The 23,545-nt window shown below is 37.3% G+C and overlaps 1 protein-coding gene across 1 annotated transcript in view; it reads right to left on the reverse strand.

Moving 5' to 3' along the window:
- Window positions 1-1,556: 1,556 nt before the first annotated feature.
- Window positions 1,557-23,545, reverse strand: part of CHSY3 (chondroitin sulfate synthase 3) — a 145,837-nt gene continuing 123,848 nt past the window's right edge. Inside the window, exon 3 of the mRNA XM_066338735.1 lies at window positions 1,557-3,883. Coding sequence (XP_066194832.1) covers window positions 2,318-3,883 — 1,566 coding nt within the window. The 3' untranslated portion in view covers window positions 1,557-2,317. The remainder of the gene's footprint in view (window positions 3,884-23,545) is intronic.

The following is a 23,545-nucleotide window of genomic DNA, read 5'->3' on the forward strand; positions in this document are numbered from 1 at the left end:
TTTCATTGCTTGTTCTAATCTACTATTTTACTTTGAGCTGAGCAAATACTTTCTGGCCACTAAGTTAAGTAATTGAAATCAGTACTGGAATACATCCCAGCAGACAATGATTTCCTTAGATGTCTTTGAAAGTCATTAAGTTTTTCTTGTTTATGAAATCATCATAACGATTTATCAACAGAAAATCAGCTTTTGATATTTATAATCTGAGTTGCTTGGTTAATTGAGATTTTTAAAATATATAATGTTCCTTGTTGGTGGTTTTTTTAATTAACAAAGTGCGACTTTTGCACTCAATTTGAAGAGCAATTTCCAATATTTTAAGTGCTACTGAATTTTTCTTTTGTCAGACTTTTGAGCTAAAAATACTGGGCTATGGAGGCAAGAGCCCCCAGGAAAATAACAAGCCAGGAGCTCTGCTTGAGGAGGGCTGGTATATGAATTACACTCTCTGTTCTCATCTACCACAATTACTACCTTGTCCAGGGCAAGGGAATGTTTTTTTTTAAAGCACACAATAAACTACAGCCAGCCCTCTAATTCTGAGTGTAATCAATCCTTGTCAGGGTTGCCTTCTTCTTTGCATGGTAAATCCAGAACAGAGAACCACAGATAAGCGACGTTAACTGACCTATATACCCTCTTCATGCCTTAGGAAATTATCTGGATATCCTCACACAAACAGATGTGCCACTGAATTCCAATCTCTTAGTTGTTTGGGGGAGGTTTGGTTGGGTTTTCTGGCTGTTTTTGGTGAGGTTTTTTGGTTTTCTTTTTTTTTAATTATTTTTTTTTAAAGGAAACACAGAAGCAGTCAGTTACAACTGAAAAACTTAAAACTTTTTCTTGCCCAGCTCTGTTTGAAATATAGTTTGAAATCAAGGGTACTGAGGTTATTAGATGTACCCACTGGAATTACTTAAGTTTAGCTGAATTCTGATGGCTTCCTGGATGTCTCTAAGCTCTCACCACAGTATAACATAAAATGCTCCAAGCATGTGGCAAAAATAACAATGATTGTAACAAATCACTGCCTGAACTGAAAAGTGGAATATACTTTGAAATTACTCTCTCTATATATCTATATATATAGGGATATACACACACGCACACACACACACATATATATATATCCCTATATAAACGTTTCTTTAAAATACAGAAATTTATTTTATTATTCCTCCTGTTGGTATTACTTTAAATACTTTACTTCATGAATCCACAATATGACAACTTCAGGCTGTTTGGAGAGATAAATTTGAACACAGTCTTATAACCTCCACTAATATAAATATATTGGCAAGGAACTTTGACCAGCAATGGTAAATTTTGAAACTTAAATAACTACTCTACAGTTTCTTTAATTTTAACAAGTTGCTACTGAGTACCAATATTCATGAAAATTTTAAACAAAAAATAGAGCTTTAACTTTTAACACTGAAGTGCAAGCTTACAAATGGAATGTAAAAGAAAATGATGTATTAGACACTCATTCTAAAAAAGAGAAAGAATAACTTACACTATGTCTTTCAAAGTAAAACCACTGTATGCTTGCATTTTATGACCATTTGTGACATAAATGACCATGTTGAGTCATAGTTTCTTCTTGCCTGCAAATGAAGGATGTTGGCTCAAAAATCTTCAAAGTATACATGAGCATTTGATTAAATCCTGTTTGTTGTGAAAATAAAGTTCATTTACATTTTGACTGAATAACAATGAGGAGTTAGTTTTAATAACAAGACATTTAAGGACCTTGGTAGCCAGTACCAGTTGTATTTGCGAGTAGCTCCTCAGCTTTACTCTTTTTTTGAAAAATAAAGGTACAATTATAGTTATTAATTTACTTTAAAAATTCTAAAGATGAAGAAAAGTAGCATTTATACATATAAGTCCTCATATAAATTATAAAACTCAAGTTTATCTTAGAGAGTTCCATCCCCAGAAGAAGCATAAAGCACTTTTGTGGTACCTTCACCAGTAAATATTTGTATCACATCAAATCTGAGAAATGCAACAATGATACTGAATCCAAAAGCCGAAAGACAATATTCTTCTAATACAGTCTGTTGTGATGAATATGCTCCATGGGCTTGAATGATTTCCATGACTAGACTGAATTTCAAATAAAGGAAATATGAAGGAATTCACCTCACCAGTTCAGTAGCTATATGAAACATCATTGAACAGCAGAGTCATCCCATTTGAGGTCAACAGTCTTTGGAAGACTACAAGGAGGGAGTTTAAAATCACAACAGCAAAATCAAATAATAGCAATGAGGTAAACTCCCCTAAAAAGGCCAAATAGGCTGAGTTGTCAGGAAAGAGTCGAATTGTATTTGACACCCAAATGTTTCTGTAGCCAGAGTCCAGCGAGCTGCATGGTAGAGGCAAATGTACTTGCTTTGGACCCTAAGCACATTTTATATTGTTTCGGATCTAAATTGGGGTCACACTGAACAGGATGAAAAATATGGACAACTCCTACTTCCTGACTTCTGAAAGCCTTCAAGCCAGACGTTATCACTTTAGTAAAGAGATCTACATCCTCAAGTCCCCAGCCTTGAATCGAGGTATCAAATCCACCAGCAGTAAGTAGATCACTTTTGTAAATACAGGCAATTCCAAATCCATACTCCCTCCAAAATCCAGTTCTTTTTGTGAAAACAAAACTACTGTCAGCTGGAGGGCTGCCTCCATATATTACTTTTGGATCATATTGGCTGAAGATGATAGGGTAGTAAACCTGTTCTCCCTGAATAGTGTTATCTCTGCATCGTTGGAGGAAGTCTGATGTGAATACCAGATCAACATCACAGAACAGCAGCAAAGTGTCATTGTCAAACTGAGATGAGGCCATCTCAAGACCTAAACCTCTAGAAAACTTTCCTGACATTGGAATGAGGGTCATATCTGCCTCAGGATACTTAATGCTATATTCTTTCATTAGGTCTATGTGTTTGCTAGATTCTTGTCCCGACTCAGAACTGAAGAGAATTATTGCCAACTTTACATTCTGCTTGGGAATCAGACAAATCTTCTCAAAATTATCCATAAATCTTGAGAAAGTATCAAATCTTCCTGTGATAGGGACAAGAATATATATTTTCTTCTCACTGTGTCTCCCAATGTCTTTGGTGCCTTGGAACGATGAGGAAAAAATCTTTAAAGAATTTGAAAGGAAAGAGAAGGATTGAGAGTCAGTGTTGGTGTTCTCCAGCAAGCTTTTTACATCCAGCTCCTCTGCTTCTTTGAAGAAAGGTTTGCTAAACAATTGCTGAAGATAAGCATGACGTCTCACTGGAACTGTAACTTTCCTTCCTTTGTGCCTTTTGTACAAAAGCAGTAAATCCAGGATGTACTCTACTCCATGCAGAGGGTCTACCCTGCGGTACCCATACTGTATTTCCTTGAAATCAATGAGCCTTCCTCTAGATCTGGAGTTCTCATTTATCATTTCCATGACCTGCATCACAGTATCATCCAGCGCAGCCCGCAGGACACTGCTCAGGCTCTGCCGGGGTGGCTGGTTCTCCACCATGGAGTAAAGAAATTTTCCTGTCAGGAACTCCCATTCAATGACTTCATCCCTTTCACGTGGCTGGAAATTATTGAAAGACGGCATCACTCCCAGTTGCTGATCTTCCTTATTTACTTCAGTGTTACTGAGCTTGCTCATTAGAACACTTTCTCGATGGAGCTGGATGGTCCGATGGCGCAGTTCAGAAATTTTGCGACTCAGTATGTAATTGTGCAGCCTATATTGGTAGGCTGGTCTTTTGTTTGGATGAAGTGTTATAGCTGTGTGGATCTTGCTGTTATGAAGATCTTGAATGTAACCCTTGCGGTTGTGTTCATAATTTTCATGGAACAATTGCTGCATCTAGAAAGAGAAAGAGAGGGGTGTAGGGGGAAAGAGACATTAGATTGAAGTGCTTCTACCCCAAAAAAGGACTCACATTGGTACTGATATCATTTCCAATTCTTACAGATCATGGTTATTTTTAGGCAAAGAATTTTAAAGCATTCAGTAGAAAATAGTTACATTGTTTTGGTCTGAGTTTCAGTAGTATCCACAGTAAGAAAGTACTGTCCTCTGTCTAAAGAGAAAGTCAGCTATCTTGGGTTCAAGAGGTTATCTTCACTTCATCCAACCTCAGAACGAAGAGAAATGCTTAGGCATAGGCCTGTGGGTAATATTTCTGAGTTCATAGGTGCTATGCATGAACTAATGATTTCACTTCAATCTAAACGCCAATTAGCACAGATCCTTAATGAAAGGATACCAACATTCACAATTTTCAAAGAGCATTTGCGAGCTCTATGGAGCACAAAGCTGATTGTACTGATATATGCAAATAGTTAATGCTGCTTAACATTCAAAAACTGAATGGCCTTAATGAAATTCTTTTTTTCATGACAGAGAATACAATAATTGAAATAAAACCATATGAATATACATTGTAAGGTACACATATGTCAACTAAGCAATTGACTGTGACAGGGACTTCCAATTTATTTCTGCAGCAAGAAAAGACATTCTACTTCTGTCAAATCAGGAATTGTGATAGAGTGAATAGATATATTTTATGGCTAGGATCCAAAATATCTGGCCTTTGTACTTTCTGTGCTGACAACTAATCTATCAGCAAACCATAAAACTATTTTTGACTCAGTTTCCTCCCAATAAGGTAACTTAGCTCATTATTAATGTGATGAGTATTTATACTAAAATGGGAAATTATATGGAGTAGTAAAATATTGATATCATAAATACATTTAAAACCTGCTGCTCTTTGCTAACACCTACTAACTACAGAGCATTGTTTCCCAAGACTAGCACATAAAGGAGAAAAGGCCGAGGTGTTTTTATCTGCAAACAGATTGGTCTGTAACTAATACATAAGGAAAATGTGCCAATTAGACAGAAAATGTTGTTCAAGAAAGTGTTGTAAACTTGAGCTGTAATCAGATTCTGAGATGGGTATTGAAGTTTGTCTTTTATACACTGATGAAATTAAGAGAGGTAAGTTCTGATTGCGCATCAGAACTTACAGTATATAAGGCTCAAATCATTTAGCTCATTATACTTCAATTCTTCCACAAACAGAAGTTTTGCTACTGGAAGTAATATTAAGAATAGAGCAATAAATGTAAAATAACACCTAACAAAGCTCAGAATCATCGAAGCTATGTAAAATCCATTTTCATGTACAAGACATTAACATGGTCACATTTAGAAAAACAGAACTTTAATATAAAGCTTCTAGAATGCCCTTCCCATCTCGTTCAGACCCCAAATGCCCCTGCTTGAGCAAACATGGTTGCTACTATTACTCAGATTAAAATTTTTGAGGTTAGTCATATAACATATAGAAAAGCAACAGACACATTTTGAGAAATACCTTAAGCTATGTTAAAGTTGCTTCTAATAAAACCAGTGCCTCTGTTATAATAAAGTGACAATGAATGTGAAAAAACATATGAAGCTACAACATGACTCATCAGTCACAGAATTCTTACCTAAAGATGTCTGACAACATTTGTTTTGTATTGAAATGTGGGTGTTCTGCTTGTTACATGAGATGAGATGAACAAGGGACATGAGGGTTTGGATGATTTCTTTGTAATCACAGAGACCAGGAACAAACATCATCAGGCCTGTTAGTGTTTTAACTAGCAGTGCTGGAAAAACTGAAAAATGGTTTCCTTGAGGACTAGAGATGGTCGCTGGCAGGACAGGTGGATTAGAGATTGAAAACAGTGTCTAGGAAAGAGCTGGGTGATGATATTTGCTCTTTAAAAAAGCAATTTTCTCACTCTACATTTACATTATTGGGGTGGTTTAGCATGAATGTGAAAAGTTTTTTTTCCTAAGGAAGTTCTAGCATGGATTGTGATTGACAGCTTGGCTGACAAATGGGAGTGTTTCTATGTCTCTGGAAACACAGTCTTGAATCATAAATCCCAAGTGAGTCGGCCCTTTCCTTTTCTGGCTGGCAAGGAGCTAACATCACCTCGTGGGTCTGGTCGGGCTGGTCCCCCCGGGGCCAGGCTGCTGGGCCTTGGGTTGGCCCTGCCTGTGGGACAGTGGGTGAGGCTGGCCGTGTCCCCTCTGTCCCCTCCCGGCCCCTCCGATGGGAGAGGAGGAGGAGGACTGCAGACCAGCACTCTGGCCCTGCGCCAGGACCACGGTGGCCGTGCTCTGGGCCTTGGCTGCCAGAGCCGCTGGTCCGAAGGAGGAGAGACTCTTAAGAACTTTTCTCTGGAGCTCCAGGGAGCTGATCCAGGTTTGAGTCGCTTTAGATCTGGCCAGGGGTGGAGGAGGGTTGTCCATCAGCGTTCCTGAGCAGCTCCCTCTCTCCCTTCCTCCCCCCACCATCACCTGTGGCCTTGAAGTTCCAGGAGTCAGTTGGAGAGGATAAAAACCTCTGGGCAAAGACATTAACCCTTTTCCCTCCTCCATGGAAGACAGAGTGATTTGAAATGTAGAGAGACATCATTGAGACAAAGTCAGTGAAAGAACTGAGAAAGACTATTGGAAGATGGGATGGAAGAAGTGGACATTTTTGACTGGACTTCTCTGGATGTGAATTATGGGGAACTGGACTGTTTTTGTAATATCCTAATGTTGCTTGGGGGAATGCAAGTTCTAGCCAAAGGGTTGTGTGTATTGATATACATGGGTTTTACTGAGAATTCTGAATAGAATATGTCCTTGGCTCCTGGGAAAGAACAAGGAGGTCTCTATTTCTTTTGAGATAGGGGTGATTTTAGAGATGGAAGAGAATCCCTGTTTTGTACTAAAAAAACATTCTTAAAATGATACCCCAAACATGTGGAAGCCCATAAACAGCATGGGAAACTGTTATATGGGTCAGACTGCACAGAATCTGCAGAAATTCCAGGCGGTTGCAGATTTGTGACATTGAGAGCCACCAGACCTTTTCTTGTGGCGTGTTCTCTGTAATTCTAGAGAGGCTCCTCTCCCAAGGTAATGTAGAATCGTGTTTAAATGGTGGCAACTGACTGAAATTCATAGTTTTTATCTCTCTGTTGAGTGGGAAAGTGAACAGCTTGGGGGGACGGGGGGGAAGGTATTTGAATGTCTCAGAATGTCTAATTTTTTTCTTTTCTCTTTTTCTTTAGTGTATATTAATAAAATCTATCTGATTTTACTTTTAAGTTGTGCCTGTTTTGCCTTTTTCTCCCAAAGTCCTATCTCCCAGTTGATTAACGAAATTTGGTGAATGTGAAACCATGACAATTATGAATAATGAAAAAGGAACAGCTGATCTGTCTAGATTTCCATCTCTCCAGTTATAAGTTACACTTCCTGCCTCGTCTGTTTTACTTAAAATTGTATGTTCTGAGTTCTGCAAGGTGACTATGCTTTTATATTGTCCACTTCTGCAAAAAGCTGAAGGCATGATTTTTACATCTAGAATTTCATAGTAATGTCTCCTTAAGGGAAAATAAAGAAAATCTGTAATGTTGAAAACAAACAAACAAACAAACAAACAAAAAAAGAAAGAAGAGAAAATGGTTTGGGTGGCTTTCTTTTCCAAGTTGTCTAATAAAGAATGCCATTTGAGTATAAATGAAACAACCATTAACTTTACACATTTGAACATTAATACCTTCACAAATTACATTTAAAGTGCATGATTTTTCATAGTTAAGTACATGAAAGTTTTATGTAAAATAGTAAAATGCATTTTTTCCATAAGATTTGCAACAGATGACATATTATCGCTATAAAGCTAAATGCTGTCCTCCAACCGTGCAAATTCTTCAGCAACCCTTGACTTATTACTAAATCAGCTTTATAGAATATTCATTAGCAGCACTTATTTACCAGAAATACTCTGTTGACATAAATACAGCATTTTTTGCCCATTCCAATTTCAGATGCCTGGGTTTATTTGATATGCTCCACTGAAATCACAGAGAGAAAATATACTCCATTATAATCAGATTTCAATTTTGATAATCAACAAGAGATTAAAAGTAGCAATGAAAAAAAATTCAATCAACTCAGTAATGCAGTATTCTCACATACATGAAAAACTGCACTAATCCATTTTCAGTTATGTTACTGAAAACTTATAATAGATCTCAATTTGAAGAAAGCAGAACATGACACTGAAATCATCAACACTTCCTGAAGACAGACTGCTTTAATCTTGGTGCAGAAATTTGTTCTCAATGTTGCAAGAAAAAGAAGGCTTTTTACAATTCAACTTATTAACATCTAAATGAAAGCAATTCGATTTGATCCTAAATTTGCTTTGAAATTTCTAAGCAAGGTGGTCAAGCCCAGGAGGCAAAGGGAAAAATGATTAAATTTAATGGAAAATGGATTTGTGTGAGAGTCTAAATTGAAAAATGCAGTCATAAATTATCTGGCAAAGGAGGTAGGTTTGGGAAGTGGCAAAATTTATTGACTTTAAATTAAAATAATTCAGTGTGGTTAGAATAAACCTTCCTGCAAAAGCTTTCATGATTTTGAATGGCAAGGTAATAAAATGTCAGATTAAATTCTATGTAGATAAATGCAAAGCACATGTGAGGAACACAATCCTAACTCTACCTGAAGAATGTCAGACTGTGCAAGCTGTTAGGACTCTGGAAGGAGAACCTAGTCCACATAGTGTGCAATTCTGTGTAGGAGTCACACGGAGGTTCAGTAGTGAAGAAAAGAAAATCAAATATCATGAGGACATGTCTAGAGTAAATCGGAAGCTTCATTACATGGTTATGTCCATAGCACACCAGCATCTTGAAGACTGTGGCCAGGCTCCTTGTCAGTATTGTCCCATCTGAAACTGATAACACAGAATTATAGAATATTAAGGGTTGGTAGGGGCCTTCAATATCATCTAGTTTCAACACCTGTGCTGTGGGCAGGGAGATCTTCCACTAGACCAGGTTGCTGAAAGTACTATCCAACCCAGCCTTTAACAGTGTCAGGGTTGCAAGATATACAACTTCCCTGGACAACCTGTCCCAGTGTCTCATCACCCTCACAGGAGAGAATTTCTTCTTAACATCTAGCCTAAGTTTTTCCTCTTCCAGTTTGTACCCATTACTCCTTGTTCTATCAGTGCAATTCCTGAAGAGTTGCTCTCTCTGGCTTCCCTTTAGGCCTCCAGATAGCATGAGGTCTCCATGAAAATTCCTCGTCTCTAGAATGAGCCCAAACTTTCTCAGCCTGTCTTTGTATCTCTTATCAACTTCCTGTCTTCCTCTGGTCTTCCTCCAACAGTTCCATGTTCTTCCCATGTTGGGGAAGGAACCAGAAATGGCACTCCAGCTAGGGTCTCACCAGAGCAGAGCAGAGGGGCAGAATCCCCTCCCTCCCCTGCTGCCCACGCTGCTTTGGATGCAGCCCTGGATCCCACTGGCTTTCTGGGCTGGGACTGCCCATGGCCAGGTCATGTTGAGTTTGTCATCAACCATCATGTGAGTACAAAGGTACTAACTAAGGCTAGCCAATGATTACACATCTGGATCATTAAGCAAACAGATAACTAGGGCAAAAGGGAGTAATCCAAAGAGGGCCAACCCTGAGATCAATGGAGTTAGTGAGCACCATAAGAAAAATTGATAGGAATGGTACCATCTCTTCTCACATAAAGAACTATGACACTTACAAGGACGCATTTAAGATTCAGAAACAGAAAACGAAAAAATCACATAGCTCAAGCACAGATCTTACTGGCACAGCAAGCTGCTGATGGTAGAATTCTGGATTATTTTAAGAGCAAGGCAACAGCTTAGTGAGAAACTCCAGTCATTGCTCTCTAGAACTCCTGAAGTTCCAGCTGAAGATATATCACAATATTTCCTTATTGTCTTGTACCCTTGTCTCAGCTTCTCCTACCAGTTACTGCAGAGAGATAATATTTTGCCATATGAGTACTTAGTTTGACATGATACAACCAATTTATGTTCACTGAAAGCAGTGAATGGGAGAATTTGTCTTCAATTCAGTACAATACATGGAGGTCCAACATTTTATCTTTTAATATTGCATGACTTTGTGACTTTTCTGAATAGTTTTCTGTCTTAGGAATGATTCTTACAGCACAACTAATGCAAGAGATGGCACAGACTTCTGCTTGCCTTTTTCCATGCCAGCTGAAAGTATAAGTTGGCAAGAAATACTGATGATCTAATCATGCTCTGAGGAACTCTGAACTGCAAGCAGGAATTAAAAAAAATATAAGAATGAAATCAGAATAAAGGCAATGTTTTATTATAGTGGCAGAAAAACACAATAGCTAATACACAAACACAAAGTTATTTGCATTGCAAGCTCTGAAATTATTGTAATTGCTGTGATTTACTGATGTAATAAAAAAGGAAAGTTCCTATTACATACACACAAAAGCCCAAACCAACCAACTTTCTTAGTGCAAGACCATCACATAAAAAAAGCGTGAATGAAAATGGTGCTTTTTAAATTAAAACAATTTTTCTTTGAGCATTAAGAACAGTTCCTCCCATTTAACAGAGAAGACATAAAACTTAATCCTCCATCCACTTGATGTTCTTAAATCCACAGTAGTGCTAAACTGTTGACCATTTTATCTAAACTGAACTTTTAATAAATGTAGAAATAAGATGAAAAGGAATTATTCCTGGTCTTTCTTCCCTCTGCTTTTTAGAGTTCAGCTCTGCTAAAGATGAAGATTTATTCTCTACTTTCAGTGAGTTCAAGGCACATTTCATCCATATGAAGTACGTATGTAAATCTACTGTGCTTGAGATGATACTGTTTTGCTGAACAGCAGGAATTTGAGTGCTTAAAAGATAACTCAGATGACTATAGGCACATTAGGATGGTCTCAATAATATGTACTATAACAAAATGCAACACTAAGCTACAGGTAACCTAAGTTTCTGGTCAAGAAGATTGATTCGAGCAAGTCAGTTTGGGTGTTCTGAAAAACACTATTAGCCTGGAGAAGATAGGGATTAAGACTGGAATTACGAAATGCATATGATCTAGATAACAGAGAAGCAATAACAAGCTATGTACAAGTGGGGAATTATCAGTTCTGAAGGAAGTTATTACAGAAGCTTCTAAGGAACTCGGAAATTAAGAAATTATGGATATTTAGTCATTATGATAAACCAACACATACAATGCTAGACCCATGGTTGCAAGAGGTGAGTGACTATCTTAGGAAAGCTGACTTTTTAAACTGGAAATAATTGACATTCAAAGAAAACATATTAGCAGACAGTAAAGTGACATGAAGAGATTATAAAAATTCGGTGTGAATCCTCTACAGAAAAGGGACACAAAACTTAGTGTTGCATCAGTCAGAATATTCTTGGAAAGATGTAACAAACAATTTCACACAATTCTAGACCTGCATTTTATTAAATGTGTGGGGCCAAATCAGTGCAAAAGAAACTTGCCAGGCCTTTTCTAATTTAGCTTGTAAACAGAAAAACAAAACAGCACTGGTATACAAGGACAGCAGCATATGAGGAAGGAAAGAGAAAAATCTCTTAAATTACCCTGGGCACTATCTAAGGGAAACAATTGTGGAAAAGGCTGCATTTTAGTAGTCAGCAGATTCAGGGAAGGTAGGCTGACAGTCAGGTCTCCTCAGGTTTGGACTGCCTGGTGTCACTAATGCCCTTCTTTGGAACAAACCAGCCTTCAGAAGAAACACCAGGGTAAGGTGGAAGAGACGACAGGTTAAGAAACTGGTAATAACAGGTCCATCTACAATGAACATCACCCCCCTAAGCACTGCCAAGCTTTCCACTAGGATGCGAAATGGAAATGGCTGACTCAGCAGTTTTGATGATGCCAAAGGTCTGACCCATTTCCTGTTCTGGATGATAAAGGATGAGTGATCATGAAGAAGGTATAACTAATTTTCCTGTCATAGCTTAAGCTTCTTGTAACTCACTGGTGTTCAGACTTGTGGTTGCTCCTACATATGCAATCACTGAGAAGCTCAGCAGAGAAAAGCAGGTTCTCATCATCAGGGAGCTACCCAAAGAGACCCCAACAAGTGCAGTGGGACCAGTTACATGCTTACACCACGAGTCTTGGGAGATGAACATGGCCTCCACGGCATTAAACTGATACCCCTGCAGTCCAGCAGGAAGAGCCATCTGCAAGTTTGCCATTGTTTGCCTCATTACAGAAGGTGATTTACCACAGTAGTATTGCTGCTATCATATCCAGGCGACAGCCCTCAGCATGTGTGTACTTCATGTCCTTTTCAACATCTTGAGGGGGCATGCATGCTACCTTAGGTAAAAGCTCAATGCTAAAAACTTTTTTAAATGTTAAAATTGTTCTCTGGCTCCCAAATGTGAAGCAAAGAAGCAATCCACCCTCCTTGAAGCCAAATCTCACAAGACCTCAGGACCATACTTCTAAACTGGATCTTGCCAAGGTCCCTGCCCTGCCACAAAGGGTGCTACAGCTTCCTTACAACCAAATACACTTCCCTGGCATGTCTCATACAGTATGAGCCAGACAAAAAAATTATTAGTAAGTGATATTTCACAATTTTCAAGATAATTAACCACTAATTAATACACTCTGCATTTGTATCAAGTCACTAAAATACTCCATAGTTAAAATATAACACATTACATTATTGTCTACTAGTTAGTCATAACCTGTATCAAGTACACTCTATAACAAACCTTAGCTTTTTGTGTACATGCTTTATTATTTACAGGACTCATACTATATATTAAAAACATTGTAAAATTTGACCACAGAAGTAATACATAAATCCTTTATACCAACACATCTTCAGTGCAAGACACTAAACCTGTCTGAAGGCTTTGCAGCAGCGCACCAGAGCATTTACCAATATTTCTTCCTACAAAACACATACTTTTTTAATATGCAGTTGAAATTAATACTTACTTATTAACTTTAAGGAGCAAGAGAAGAAGAAAGTTATTTTGCCAACCTCTTAACCCTTAAGCATAGTCATGAAGGTAGTTTATGATAATTACTGAACCATAACACACACACAAATTTTTTTGTTGGCAAAATAAGAGTTATTAAAGTTTTATTGTGCCTATGGAATTATTTAATAAATTAAGTGAAAGTTACAATTAACTCTATTACATAGCACATGTATGCAAAGTGTGTAAGTACTTTTTCATAATCTGTCCTGTTCTCACTATGTGACACATTTGGCCACATGAAGGCAAAAACATTAAATTTGTCAAATATTAGCATTCAATGTACACAACAGAAAAAATGGAAAAGGTCTTTAAGGTTATATATTTAGGCAGAAATATCAAGTTCTGCCCTCTGGATTAAGAAAAAAAGATGAAAAAGTGATTTGATAGTCATCAAAGTAATCATAGTTTCTGAATTGTTTTTATGTGTTGTGACATATTTGTTTAATGATAAACATTTCTTAGACATGGACTCATGCATTTATGATCTGACTAAAGATTTGAATACTGTAATTATTTTCTGAAGTGCATAACACAAATACTGATTTCACATATACAAATTATATATTTTATATATATATTTTGAAACTGGAAATTTTGCTTTTTTTGGGTACCTTGTGGGTAGTATCACAGTTGAATTAGCAACACACCCCACTTTACAGGATTGCTCCAGAAAGATTTTTAACCGATAGATTTCCCTTTCGTTACAGCAACAAAGGTCATGTGCTTTTCACTCTTACTCAGTAGTGCTGACATGTTTACAGTTAGCTTGTTTCCAAAGCCTTCCCTCCTACAAAAACCCCACACTTCTAAAGAAAACATCCAAGTCCTAGTGTGGTGAATACTTTAGCGTGGATATACTCAGCACTCTTCACAGTGTTACAGAAGAGAGTAGTTTGGTTCAGGAAGATGCCTGGGACAGTATTTCATTCACACTTGGCTAGAGTCATTCCTAAAGAGTAACAGTGGTAATGTATCCTCTCTGTTTTTCACTTGTTGAGACCAATCTCCCTGTACATGTTTGAGAATCTTTGTCCATCCAGACCCATTCCATGCTAAGTAAGTTAGGTTGAAGCCAAAGAATTGACACCATGTAATGTCCTGAGGCTGTGCTGCCTGCTTCATGTGATGACTACACTCCTATCATACCAGCTAGTACCAGTTCAGATGCTCAGCACACCATCTGCAATCCTGTCACATCACCTGACATAGGAAAGTAACCTGCTCCACTCAGAAACCTGCCATGTTCAACACATCAAACTTCTGCTGGATGAAGAAGTGGGGAGATTTTCTTCTACAGTGTTAAAATTAAATTAAATTCATGTTTCTACAGGCTTTATGCTTCAAGTACTCTGAGTGTGTAATCTTAAAACACTGGAAGAGGACAATTTCATACAGCAAGGGAAAGCAGCCCTCTGCATGCCCCTGCCTCAGTAACAACTCTAGCTATAAAAGGCATGAGGCTCCTGTCTCATGAAATATCCTTATACCGTAGTGATATTTTACAAGGCATAGTTCATCATACTGGGAGATGAGCATCCTGCAAACTGCAAGAGTCTGACACAAAGGGTTCCCTAATATTTGTCGCTTCATTTAGAAGAATCAATCTTCCTGAAGAATCTGCATCCCTGTGCCTTACTAAACCTGTTACCTACTACAGAAAATGTACATATTACTTCACTCATCAGGAGCTTAAAAGGACTTTCTTAGCTGAGTCCTAAGTATCCTTATTTTTGAAGTAACTCACCAATTCAAATGTTGAAGAAAACTTTGAGAAAAAGCCATTGTAATTTCTAATTCTTCTAAAAAGGTATTTTAAAAAAATCAAGTTTTAGGGCTACAAATAGTAGAGATAGTAGAGATATAAGTGCTGAATTAAACTGCAGTATTTCTCTGCTTCACAAGTTGGTCACATTTCTCTCTAATAAAAGAAATCTAATGAGAGAAATTTTTCATTTCTCTCTAAATGAAAAATTCTAATTGAAAACAATCATTTGAGTTCACTATTCACTATATTCACAGTATATTTATCATTATAGTCTACAAAAGGGAAATATTGTGAGCTACTATGCATCAGTGAAGTCAATTATTGGGACACAAAGGGTTTTTCCTATTGTTTTAGGAGTCTTTAATAGTACTACTATTTGAAACTAAAATTTAAGGCTAAAATGAAAGTAATAAATATTTTTCTTAAGCTGTTTTTATTGCTTTTTACCCTCAGTTCTACCTGAGTTTCCACAAAATCCATTTTCATACAAGACAGCAAACAGCCTTATCCTTTCAAAAGTCCAAAGTTTTTTGGAAACAGAACTTCAATTTTGATAAATACCAAAATAAATAATAGAATCATCTTTACTGTAACTAGAGGATTTATCTATTCAAGCCATGTACCAGAAAAGTTCTCCCTTTAAGCTTATGTCGCAAATATTTATAAAGAGCTACTTAATATAAACTACTTTTGCACAGCGATAGGCATTCTATCACATCTGTCTGTCACCACCTAACACTTCTGTTAGCAAAAACATGACGTTTTGGAACTTATTAAGTAATGGTAATCCAGTGCAACCTGATGGAACTTTGATTTCCAGTTTTGAAAGAGATCCTGCTTGATGACCAATGGACTGGACCAGATGATCTCTGTGTCCTGTTAAACTTATATTACTTCACAGCCTTACAATTCCATATTAATTAGTAAACTTATATTACCATAGTTTGATGAGGAACAGAGTGCTAGCAATGTCTACTGTAGAATCAATATTAGAGACTCTGCACCTGACCTCCTCCAAAGGTTTTTCACAAAAATACAAACTTTGAGAGCCTAGAAACACTGAAAATTCAACATATTTTTAAATTTGTATAATATGATAATATTACACAGCATGTGTGCAGAGGCAAATACGTAGCATGATTCAAAATTATTTTGAGTAATTCAGCCTTAAAGAGATGCTACTTTCTCTGTTCATTTATCCTTTTTTTCCCATTACTTTACATTTAAGTTTTTCACCTACCTCTTTTCTTGGGACTGTCTTACTCTTTTGTGGATTTGTGGAAAGTACTTAGACACAGTAAAAAAAATAAATTCTTCTGTGTTTATTTAACACCCTTCAATATATTCACATGTATTTTTTCCCCCACATGTTCTATAAATGCCCCAAAATTATACACTGGGCCCTATAAGATGAGTACAACATACAAGACAAAACACATAGTCTCAACAACCATATTGTACACATCTAGTTAAAAAAACTGACACCAACAAAATGCACCACCACAAACAACATTTTCTTTAGCTGAACTTTCACGCCATTTAAAAAGCTGGCTGATTGGTTAGTATCACACAGCTAATGTCATAAAGAGTGCACTATAACATCTTGTGGAGAACATAGTATTTCTTTTTGGCTAACAAGACTGGATGCACACATACCAGACAAATGGCAAATGAGAATACTCAATGCTTATTTATTTCTTGGGCAAAGTAGAGCTGTTAAAGTACTGCCTGAAGAGAAACAGCAGCTTGCTTACGTTGTCTGAAAAGCACATTAAGGTGAAGAATAAAGTTATTAAGAAGGAGAAATTTCACAAAGTCAAAATAGAAAGCATGACAGAAGGAAACAGATGGGATGCCAACCTAATCTGGGGAGTGGTGAGGATCAATTAACTTACACGACCATGCAGAAGTCATAAAGGTCAGATAAACTGGAAGGAACTTCTTAATCAGGAAATATATCTTGCCACATATAGACAAATGCAGTGCACCAGCAGATCTCTTACTTGATAACAAATATTTCTGAACAGTAAAGACAACTAAGGCAGGGTACTTCTGCATATAGGGCTTGCTTTGTTAGAAACTGTATGCCAGCAAGAGAATATGAATGGTGTGCTGCTACCACCACTGCAACGTAACTTTTGCCTACACCCACCTCCTCCCACTGGGAAATTAAGCCACATCAGGAATGTTCAGAGCCAGAATAGGGGGATTTAGCTACAGGAGACCATAATAAAAAAGCACTATGTTAATGAAAATGGCAAGTTTTCTAAAAACTAAACAGAAAATCAGCCCAAAAGTGCCCAAGGACCCCTAGCCAGGGCAGTAGTGATCCCAGGTGGAAATGCCAGGAGACTGAAGTTTGCCAACCCCAGCAGACTGGAAGCAAAAAGGAAGGAGTTTGATGAGTTTCTCAGTAAGGAGTTTGTTCAGATGTCTTATCTGAGCAGACCTGCAGAGCAGAGACAACAGAATGTTGCACTTGCCTTCACTGTCACTAGTCTGATATTTCTAGATACTTTTCTCTCAGTACAGGCAGATCTGAAAAGAAGCCTTTTCATGTCTGAAATAATTGCAACTCCTACCAATAAATCATATTACTAATAAAAATTACCTCAAGCACTGCAATGAGAAAACTGTTCAAAATGTCAAGAAGTCAAGAAAAAATGAGACTTGTTGGGAAAAAAACCTCAAAATTCCCTATATATTTCAACATGAACCATAATTACGCATCTAAAATTTTATTTCTTTTGAGGCACAAGCATGCAGTTTATTTTCCTTGCTACTGTTTACCAGCTACAATTTTCTCTTTTCTTTTAATCTCAAGAAGTTATTCCTCTCTAAATGCACTTCAGAAAACTGCTGGATTTACCTTTTAAAGAAGGTTTTGAATAATTTAATTATTCAAAGAAAAATTCAATAAATGCTTGCATAGCCAATTAAGTACAGATTTATATTCCAGCACTATCAGATAATGCTGAAATAATGTATTAAAAAATGGCATCCATAACTTCTATATATAATACCATGAATTCCGTTTAAATACTTCCTCAATCAAAAAAATTAACTGTCTGCATACATTACAAATTTTTTTACAATAATGAATAAACATCTACAACAGAAACAGTGTAGGAAACCACCTGGTCTTGGATGCCTTTGTTTTATTCATAATTAGCAGTATTTCATTATTAGTTTATGTATTTTAATTCCTTAGTCCATTGCCTTACTTGGATAGATTTTTTCCACACAAAATAAAGAAAGGATAAGCATTATCAAGAGATATACATAACTGGAAAAATAGAAGCTTAGCATAGGAGTGACACTTGATTATACCTTTTAAAGATGGAGAACAGGTTCAATCTCCAGCACCCATTCTAAATTACATTCATCCAGGCAACATCAGATAAAAACTCAGTGCTACCTTTTAGCAGTGCTGGTCTAAGGATGAAGCCAAGAATTGGAGGCAGAGGTAACACACGTTTCTAAAACTATCTAGCAAAATGGAAAATATAAACATAGTCATAGGGGAAGCAAAGTTTTTGAGACCTAAAGCAACCTGGAAGCCTTTTGGATACCTTAAATAGCTGACTAGTCTCATTGCTTCAAGGTCAGGCCAAGTTGTTTCACTTCCTGTTTTCTGGTAATAAATCCAACATACTGACAAAATATGAGGTATCGAAAGAGATAAAGGGTAATGGAAATTGACAGACAAAAAAGAGAAAAAGATCAGGACTAGTGCCTATCTAGGACTTACAAGGAAGAACATATTAAGATAAAAACAGGCAATCTCATAAGATCAACACTTGTAGCAGAGCAGTGACTTTTTGTTTAGAACTCTAAGAGCCTTAAAGTTACTTGATTTGCTTTGAAGTCTGCATATTTATTCAAACTGTCATCAAAATCTAGCTTTTATAAAAGCTGTTGAGAAGATTAGGTGATAAGATAGGGATGTGCTGGAGCACAGAACTCCTGAAAGACAGCATCCAACGGGGGGAAAAAAAGTGTTATTTTATATTAGCTAGGATAGACAGACTAATAGGGTAACAGGGCTGGTGAAGGAATGGCCTAGAACAAAGTTCTATGAGGAGGGGCTGAGGGTGCTGAGGGTGTTTACCCTGGAAGAAAAGAGGCTCAGGGTGAACCTTATTACTCTCTACAACTCTCTGAAAGGGAGATGCAGCCCCTTCTCCCAGGTAACCAGCAACAGAACTAGAGGACACAGTGTTAAGCTGCCCCAGGGGAGGTCTAGGCTGGACATCAGGAAGATCTTCACAGAAAGGGTGATTAGCCATTGGAATGGGCTGCCCAGGAAGTGGTGGAGTCACCGTCCCAGGAGATGCTTAAGAAAAGACTGAATGTGAAAGTGGGTGCCATGATCTGGTTAACAAGTTGTTGTCAGGTCACAGCTTGGACTTGATGATCTCAAAGATCTTTTCCAACCTGACTGATTCTGTGTGATTCTCTGAAATAGAATACACAAGCACACTGAAGTGTGTTCAAACACTCAGCCATGACTTAATATATTTACATTTACATTTACATTTACATTTATATTTATATTTATATTTATGTTTACATTTATATGGAAATGGAAATTGTCTGGGAGACTTAGAGGTATGACAAAGGGTTACACAGCAGCAAATACTGATGAGTGGTAATCTTGGATCATTAAAGCAATGATGCAGTGAGAAATGCCGCTCTCTGGGTCCCATACATTTTATGTATAGGAGGTAAGAGGGAATTACATAATTACAGAATAGGTTGACTTGCAATGGAGCTTTAAAGGCCATTTAGTCCAAACCCCATTGCAATGATAAGGATATCTTTAAGTAGAACAGGTTGCACAGAGCCTCATCCACACTGACATTGAATGTTCACCAGGATGGAGAACCTCCCAACACCCTGGGCAATCTATTGAAGTGTTCCATCCCTCACACTGTAAAAATTTTTTTTCCTGTATTTAATCTAAATTGATCATTCTTTAGTTTCAAAGCCATTCCCTTCTCCTCACACTCCACGCCCTGGTACCTCACCAGCTTTCTTGTAGGCTCCCTTCAAGAACTGGGAGGCTGCTCTAAAATCTCCCTGGAGCTTTTTGTTCTCCAGGCTGAACAACCTTAACTTCCTCAGTCTCATTAGGAGACATGCTCCATCACTCTGCATCATCTTCAAGGCTCTCCTCTGGACTTGATCCAGAAGGTCACTGCTGTCTTTCTGGGGACCCCAAAGCAGGGCTCCAGCTGGGGTCTCACCAGAGCAGAGCAGAGCAGAGGGGCAGAATCCCCTCCCTCCCCTGCTGCCCAAGCTGCTTTGGATGCAGCCCAGGACACGTTTGGCTTTCTGGGCTGGGAGTGCCCATGGCTGAGTCATGTCCAGCCTCACACCCACCAGCACCCCCAAAGCTGTTCTCCATCTGTTCATCCCACCACTCTTGTTGGTACCAGGATATGCCCCAACCCAGCTGCAGCACCCTGCACATGGTCTTCTTAAAGCTCATGAAATGCCCATTTGCCCATCATGATCTTGTCCAGGTCCCTCTGGATGGAATCCCATCTTTGGGTGTGTCAACCACGACATTCAGTTTGGTGCTATATGCAGTCTTGCTGAGGGTGCATTTGATCCTGATGTCAGTGGCATTGATGAAGACATTAAATAGCATAGGCCCCAATACAAACACCTGAGGGTCTCCACTTGTCACTGATCTCCCTTCATGAGGATCCTGAGCTGTTGACCACCACTCTTTGGATGTCACCACTCAACCAATTCCTTACCCCACAATCCATCTATCCATCTAATCCATCTCTCTCCAGTTTAGAGATGGCACCTGACTGCCATGACTTTTCAAAAATCATGGATAGTAGCTTGGCAGCTATATTAGCCAATTCTCTCTATGTTCCCCTCTTTGCTCACTCATAGGTGTGGCTTTTTGTCCTGCTATGCACAGGTCTTTCCTGCCTGGGTGGAGGGTCTATCCTCCCCAGCTAGAAGCCAATAACTGAGTTGGATAATGGGAGCAAAGCTTCTAAGAATTGTCTCCAATGAATTTTTTTTAGTGCTAGAAATATTAACTTTATGGACAAAACATATATTAATGCAACAACAATAAAATAATGATAATTTATAAATAATAATTAATGTGAATCAGACGTATTTCTTACTAGGACAAAGAAAAAGAAAGTCAGCAGATGCAAAATCTGAGAAAACAGAAATGTTTGTTAAAAAGTACTTAAGGGAGATCAAAATTATTGAATTTTAATATTATTGAAGCTCAGAACTTAGCATGAAGCTAAGTTAATTAAATTAAACAGATAATAAGAATATCCAATATGATATTATGAGGAACAAGAGCAATGAGAACCCTTACTGATTCAGCAATTTGGTAGCTCATAATGATCCTTTGGAAGGAGTCAACACAAGGTCACCACAAAGACCAAGCCTACAGAATGCGATGTTAATAGCTTCTCCAATGGAAATATATTTAGTAAAAAAATGTATCCCATCATATATTGCATCACATTAACATTCCTGAAACAGGATTTTCAACATCTTTGGACAACAAAACAATAAACACAGACTTGGTGAAGAATGAACTAGTCTCTTTTTTGGTAAACACATCTTGAGAACTGTTAAATGCACTGCCAAGTCACATTTTAAGCTCCCATATCAAGTAAGAAAACAGAAGTGCCAGCAGATCTACCTAATATGGACCAAGGCTCTCTAATCTATCCACACTAATTAAATATGCCATCATTCTTATAGAAAGGTTAATCGTAAAATTTGTAACAACTTCAGAATTTGGGAATGACTAACCTGGTTCTGGTGGCTGGTATACCTAAAAGTAGTTTCTCAGAAGTTACCAGTGGGGAACTAATGACTGAACTAGAGGACCCAAGATGTCCAAGTTATTCCAAAGAAATAAAAAGCAAAATCAGTACAGTAAGATTTCCTGTAATACTTTGTCAATCCCTTGACATAAAAGCTTTTCATCAGTCTGCATACTGGCCAGATTTCTACATAATAGGCCAGATTTAAGCTGGTTTTTAATTTAGGTTTTTTTTACACTTGTACTACATCAAGTCATTATCCAGAGACACTGAACAGCATGACCTGCTTGTCAACCAAGTCTTCACTTCCTGCCATGTCAGTAAAAGAATATTAAAACATGGATGTTCAAATTAGGATTTAATGTCTTATGGTGTAATCAAAGCAGTAAGTATGGCTTCCTTCCAGCTGATTGTATTACCATTCAAATTTATGATAAATTATGAATGCCCTTGAGCTAAACATCAAATTAAAATAACATAAGCATGGCAGGATGTCTGTTACAATGTTTTCCTTAGAAGAAATCCTAATTATGTTTCCATTATACTTTTCCACAGGCATAGCTATGCTTTCTGACTGGATGGTATGAAAATATAACATTAATTAATATGACTGTGTTCTTATTGCATCACCAAGAATCACTCTTACGTTAAAAATAAAAAAAGTCCAAGCCTACTGAGTTATATGCTACATAGCGACAGGAGGGCTAAGATTGAACAGTGATTCTTCATCCTCCCAGTATAATAAAATATCCTTAACAATATACTTCATTGTTAGATTTCTGAATTGGGAAGCGTGGTTGATTAGTAAAAAGAAAATATCTTTCAGCTAGACAGTGATAATTTGAAACCCATTTTATACTGTCTCACGTCTTTTCATAGCTGAAAATATTAATGGTTTTCATGGAGATTTGAAGGCTCATGTTATGAAAAACAGTGGTATTACTCACCTATTTAAGTCATAGATTTGAAACTAATTCTTTTTCTAGATAGTGAAATACCCATACATTTACTAATTGGTAATAATGACTTTCTCACAAATCACTGAAGTATGTTTAGTTTGGTAATTTAACTTATTAAGGAATTCATAATTTATATGCACTGTCTTCTTTTACATTATGTCACTCTTTTCACACAATATTCTGCCACAGAATAATAAAATATATAGAAAGCAGTTCTATCTTCACTACAGATTTTCAAATCAAACAAAGCCAAAAGAAAAACTCCAAAAGGTAATAGGGAGGTGCAGTGGTCTACAGAAAATAGATGGTACTTATATATTTGGAAAATTCGGGGTGAAAACAATTTAGATAATGCATTAAGGACCTCAGATTTTACCAATCCAATTGACCTAAATAATTCAGGAATTAGTTTCTTTAATTTTTAATAAATCATTGATTGGCTTGAATTGTGCTTTGAATGGAGTACATAAGACAGAAGAGAAGAGGGAAAGAAGAGTAAAATTGAAACAAAGGGCAATAATCCATTTTACTGCTCTCTTGCCTCTTACTGTAAAAGCTTATAATACCCTGAAGGAATGAGAACAGAACTATACATATCTGAGGCTATTTCTGTAGAATAACACTACTTTTTTTTTTTTTTTTTTTTTTTTAATAGGATGAATATTAAGCAAATAACTACTCTGTCAAGGTGGCCAACAGTTCTATTTCAGAACAATGATGACACCATATATTGAGAGAAACTCTTTCTTACACAATTTTTGCTTATGGTCAGGTTGAAATAACATTTGAGAGCTGCTTAAAACCCACCTGATGTGCTTATTACATTTATCTGGTTGGATGTGTGCCTACAGAGAGCTGTTACTACTGTATCAGCTATACATATGAAATCCAATAAAAAGTAAAATTAGGCAGTCATAGAATCATACAATTGTTTGGGTTGTAAGGGACCTTAAAGACCTCCTAGTTCTAAATTTCTGCCATTGGTATGGACACCTTCCACGAGACTAGGTTGCTCAAAGTCTCATCCAATCCGGCCC

This window comes from Sylvia atricapilla, chromosome Z (genome assembly GCF_009819655.1).
Source record: "Sylvia atricapilla isolate bSylAtr1 chromosome Z, bSylAtr1.pri, whole genome shotgun sequence".
Taxonomy (NCBI): Eukaryota; Metazoa; Chordata; class Aves; order Passeriformes; family Sylviidae; genus Sylvia; species Sylvia atricapilla.